We start from the raw sequence: 6000 nt of genomic DNA, 5'->3' as shown, positions 1-6000 counted from the left end.
TTACTTTATGAACACACCAGTAAATACAAACCTATTATTATAATAAAGATTTTATTTGTAGGGAGAGGGGGAGGGAGAAAGGGAGAGAAAGCAACACCCCAACTGGGGTTCCAGCCTCTGACGCAGGCATGTGCCCTGCCCTGACCAGAAACAGAACCGGGGACCTTTCAGTTTACAGGCCAGCGTTCAATCCACTGAGCCACACCAGCCAGGGTTCACATATATTATGTGTTTTCCCCCATTCCTTTTCCCATAACCACTTGGATATATTTAAAATAAAACAGAACAACAAATTTTTGGTAAACAAAATTTAATACAACCATTAAGTAATAATGGTTAAAAGACATATTATTAGATACAACTTTTAAAAAATGCTATGCACAAAGTATATTTAAACAAAACATGTAAGTATTAATGTGCTACAACTGAATTGAGAACAAAAAAATACAAAGCCTTTTTACCCCTTTCCCACTGTGAAGACTCTAACTGAAGGCAAATGACATTTGGCAGCCACAGGTCTGTATGTTCCAAAGCATGTTACACTTTTGTTCAGTTCTGTAATTGTGTTGTCTCAGCTCCAGAAACTTTCAACAAAAATTTAAATAAAGAAACCATGGGATGGGTGACGGGAAAAGGAAGAGTTTAAGAATTTTTCCAAGAAAGTTAATTGAAAAAGGGTGTAAGAAAAAAAATACTACATAATGGAACAAAAACAGATTTACTATTTTTGACATTAGATGTACATAATTGCAAGTGATGTTTACAAGGGCTTATTAATGTAAGATGGGTACTTTTCTGAATATCTTAAAAAGTACCAAAAACAAACAAACAAAAAAACCCCAACAAAAATCCCCACAAAAAATAATAATAAAACTCCAAACACCCAACAACCTTTCTTAACATTCTCATTCGGTCAAGCAACCACACAGTTGGTGCTAATTAAAAAACTTAAGGAGGACTGAAATGAAAACAAAATTGAAGTTTATTTACTCGAAAGGAAACAAATTATGAAACTTTTCTAAGGTAAGCTTTATTTAGATTGAAAAAAGTTGAAATAGCACTAGAAAACTTAAGGCATGAATTCAGATGCAGTTCTTTTTAAAACAATTAAAATCCTTTTCTTTGGGACAATATATAAAATAAGTTATGACTACTGCTATTTAACGAAATTATGATGATCTTTAGCACTAAGTAAATTTAATAGGCAATCACACAAATGTAAAACATTCACATAAAACATTTAAAAATATTTGAAGTATGTTAAAAAGATCTCTGGAATTATCAATTCACACTCCTGGCTCAAGTGGTTTCTGGTGTCTAGCATTAGATATGACAATACGCATAGCTAGCTAGTCAAATCTACTGCCTTAAAGGTCAACCAAATTGCCTCATTCTGGTTACATGTTATAGTGAATATATTTATTTAACTAAAAAAACAATGGAGTGAGGTGATGTAAACTTGCCTTTCAATATAATACACAACAAATTCTAATAAGGCCCAAATTATGTTGAGGTTAACTGGTGTCTTGAGTTTACTAAAATAAAGGCAGTCCATAGGAAGCCTTTAATAGATACCATCTTATCATCTGGCACCACATATATAGCAATCATTCTTCTTAGAAAATACAGTCTGGAATAGATGTCTTTTCCATATTTAAATCTCAAGACACAACAGGCACACAAACAATTCAATCCCTCCCTTTTCATGTATGGGTTCTCACAGCAATTAAAAAAATCTATTGCCATATCCAGACAATAAGAAGAAAACAAAATACACCTGGTTTACATATTGACAAAAGTAGTATAATGGAACCTTTGTCTTTCCTGAGTTTCAAAAAGGGTATTTGACAGTTGAGATATATCAACAATTCATATTCACTAAGAGAAAATGTATCAGTCCACAAAACATTTTCATCTTTCTAAATATAAAAGAATGAATGTTCAACCACTGCCATGTGTGAAGTCTCTTTACCAAATTAGATTTACTCTAAAATGAACTGAAGATTACTAAATTATGACACTTTAACCCCCCCATAAGCAAAAATGATAACTTAATACCCTCCCTGAGTATTTACATCATTTTTCTTAACATCTTCTTTAAATGGAGTAAATACCTACATTTCAGTCTTCTGGGGAAAAAAAAAAAGTTACTTAAAATCCAATAGGCTACCATTTCATACCTCTGTAGTAAAGTCAGGGGAACATTAGAGTAGAAAAAGAAGGTCTTCTGTGGTGAAAATTACAGCACTCAATAGCTCACTTTCATACAGGAACACATGGAGAAAGACTGAAGTTTATGAAAAAAAGAAATTGTACTTTTTTGTTGATCCACAAAACACACCCTTCAATTCCCTTTCCCACTGCGTAGGTTTAGCAAATGCATCTCCACCTCCAATTTGTTTTCTGACCTTGTAAAACTGTATGTATTACATAGATTCTGATTATATAGGATAATACTCATCATGTACATTCAAATGTAAGAATGTATTCTAGAAATGCCCAAATAAAAAATCTTTTGAAATTGTACTTAATAAGGAGGATTAATTTTTAACTTATGTGCTTTTTTCTGATCATTATAAACTGATACAATTCTTGGAGTCTGTATATGTGTGTGTACATGAGCATACTATCTATCTATATACATACACATTAACCCAAAGGCTTATATGAATGTGACCTATCAAAAGAAAAATTGACTATATGATGACAGTATGAATATAATCTGACACAAATTTGGTTGATATATCCCTTTTGACATACTAATTATATCCTACATTTTTTTTTTAATTTTATCAATGCCAATATCATTATTTACCAAAAATGAGTAAAGGAAGATAAATAATTAAAGGAAATTAAAATATCATTTGGGTAACTTAAAAAATAGTTTTAAAATTTCCTAGTATTCAAGCTAAGTTCTTGGTGGCCAACTTAATTTATGTAGTTTTAAATTACGTAAAGAAAAAAATTAAACAATAGTGGTATGAGTTCTATGTTTAAACAAATTCTGTTCTATTGAATTTAATTTCAAATTACTACAATGAACACATGGATATTACAAATAAATGAATAACAAACTACAATAGTTAATATATATTTACAATAGACAAAACTACTGGAATACAGGTTACCTTGAGAAAATGTTTTATGTGAAATGTTTGTATTTCACATAAAAAATGGGCATGATTTTACAAATAAACATAAAAGTAACAAGTATCATTTGTATAATCCTCAGCATTCATACTTTTCTCATATATTACCTCATTTACCGAAAAGAATTTCTAAACTAAACAGGTCCTACTCTAAAGGTATAATGCAAAAGTAGATGTATACTCAAACAGTAATACAAGTATCCTAATTGTACACACAATTGCCTTTCAACTAAAGTGATAGAAAATTGTTTTAGGAATTGCTCTGAAAATTATTACAGAAAGGTATATATATCATTAAAAATTATTATTTGAAAAGTAAAAATTCCCTAAAAATTTGTAAATTGTTTTAGAGTTTTCCTCAGAATTCAGATTCCAGCTAAGCATTCAAGTTGATGCCATACAGTTTATTTGAAATCTGTTACCATTCTAGCATTAAAAAAAGTTCATCAATGTTAAGTTTCTGATTACTATCTTGATTTCAACAGAACTGTGATGACAATATAATCACATATTTGCATCATCTCTCCTATGACAAGAAGTATATTAATTATAATGTGAGATGTCAGTAGTGCCTGGGAAGTTGAAACATATGGCAGGCTACCTGGAATAGCCCTAAAATGTTGTAATTTACATCAGTCTACCCGGGAATAAACCAGTCACTTACGCTGTAGTTTCTGCTACTCCATTTACCATAGAAAAAAACATTTTAAATTCATCTCTAAGAACTAGCAAGCTTTATAAACTGGAGTTGAAAAATCTAGACAAAGGCAATTTGTTGTATAGAAGCTTGAAAGTGTTGGCCAAATGAAAGATTTCTCTTAGAAGACTGCAACTACTGCTGTTAGTTCATTCAGACAGTTACTTTTAAAAGAAAAATAGACCCATTGAACTAGGTGGTCCCTGGTTTATCCTTTAAAGGCAACTTAACAGTAGAAACTCCCAGGATTTTTAGCTGTTCACATGAAAGTAGGATAACCAGGGAAGAGGTCCTCACCCAAAGCACCATATTAATGAGGTCGAACCCTCCTGGGATAGGGAGAAAATCTGTCCCTGTTTTTCAAAAGATAACATTGCAAAATGGATTTCAACTCCTTTGCCCAGGTTCATGAAAAGGAACTTCCTTAGAGGATTTAGAGATGATACGCAAATACTTTGAGATCCACAGTGAGTCATTTTCCCTTCAATGGAACTTAAGTAATTTTTTCTTAGGAATTAACCTGTTCTTTTTAACGGCATCTGCTTTTCTACCTCCTTCCCAACCTCTTCTCAAAATCGTTTAATATAGTACAGCAATTCTAAGAATGAATAATTCAGTATTTTACTCAGATCGCTGTCATCACATTTTTATCAATTACAGGAAAAAAATCCCTTTCAATAAAGTCAATCAGTTTGGATATATTTTTAATGACAAAAGATTTTTAAAACTGATTTTTCCTCCTTAGAATGCGTTCTAAGCACTATGTGATTCAACCTAAATGAAGCATTAAGTTGTGCACTTTTCTATAGGTATATATGACAAAGTAAAGAGTATACAGTCTTGCAGATAAACATACATAAATGAAGAGACCATTCACAAATTCCTAAAAGGTATACATACAGACATTCTTTCCTATTCCACATAGGTTTCTCACAAATATTTACAAAGATACATTCAAAGCCCAAGCAACACCACTATTACCTTCAACAAAAACCAAAACCTTTTTTTTTTTTCCCAATAACAGGAAAGGATTTATTACAGTTTGAAAGACTGGTATTTTGGGGAGAAAGGCACCACATGTATTATTTTAACTTTTTGTGCATATGACACAAAGGAGATATGCCAAGTTCCTACTCTGGAGCGTTTAAAACCTCTCATCTTGGATGGGTGTGGCTTCTTGGGTGAAGTATCCTGGCTTTAGAGTTTAAAGCATTTCTCGTTGTATCTGTGAATAGTCACACAGCCATGATAGGACACTGGCCTGGGCATTGCAGCTACCCCTGTGATGATGCTTGTTGCAGGATCGTAACAGAGAATAGTGTCCGTGGCTTCTCCATTTTCCCGTCTTCCACCCAGGATATATATTTTACCATTGCACACAGACATACCACAGTTTTCCTGTTTTACCAAAAACATAAAAAAAAATTAATCATTGAAGGTAAGAGATTTGGGAGCAAGCTGAAAAGTAAAATAAGACATGCTTTAACATCATTAGTAAAAGGAGATATCAAATAAGTTCCCCTTTGCCTAACTCCTGCTCTATGTGTGAGTGCTAATTTTGCATGGGTGAAATGGGTATTAACATAGAATATATATTAGTAATTGGGGCCAAGTTGTGGGGGTCGTAAAGCGAGGGTGGCAGACTGAGAGAAGGGTTTTAACTTAATAATAATGGAAAGAAAACATCTTTGAAGAGCCTGGCTTTCTTCCCCTGTTATAGGAAGGTCCTTTACTATAGAAACTGACTGTAATATGACCAAGGATTAGGAACATTACTCATTATATGGAATTACCTACAAGACAAATAATGACAAAAAGAATTATAATTAAATTAACAAAGCACTGTTATTAGAGGCCTTGGCTGGGACATAGAAATTCCTCAAATAATATTTTATAGTTAACTTTTATATAATGGGATTTTTAGCTAAACTGTACTCTTCTCTGTCAATAATAACATTATAATAAACAAATATTCTTGCAAGGATACGACGGATTCTTCAAAGAAAAACACTACACTAAAGTTACCTCACTATTGCATGGAACCGGTTATGCTCCAGGTCAAGTATTCTTCTATTTATGTTTTACTTTAATTGAGAAAGTTGTTGCATGTTAATATCCTGTTTTCATAAAACCAACTGTGAGCTGGATTCTACC

The 6000-nt window shown here is 32.4% G+C and overlaps 1 protein-coding gene across 3 annotated transcripts in view; it reads right to left on the bottom strand.

Annotated features, from left to right (window-relative positions):
• Positions 1–293: 293 nt before the first annotated feature.
• KLHL24 (kelch like family member 24) overlaps positions 294–6000 on the bottom strand; it is a 40061-nt gene continuing 34354 nt past the window's right edge. For all 3 annotated transcript variants that reach the window (XM_054581161.1, XM_054581153.1, XM_054581178.1), the window contains one exon: positions 294–5244. In XM_054581161.1, coding sequence (XP_054437136.1) covers positions 5044–5244 — 201 coding nt within the window. In that variant the 3' untranslated portion in view covers positions 294–5043. The remainder of the gene's footprint in view (positions 5245–6000) is intronic.

The sequence above is a fragment of the Pteronotus mesoamericanus genome, unplaced genomic scaffold, assembly GCF_021234165.1.
Source record: "Pteronotus mesoamericanus isolate MK-2021 breed Mesoamerican mustached bat unplaced genomic scaffold, CSHL_Meso_final contig_116, whole genome shotgun sequence".
In the NCBI taxonomy this organism is placed as follows: domain Eukaryota; kingdom Metazoa; phylum Chordata; class Mammalia; order Chiroptera; family Mormoopidae; genus Pteronotus; species Pteronotus mesoamericanus.
Note: the sequence above shows the minus strand (reverse complement) of the source record. Positions and strands in the feature narration are given on the sequence as shown.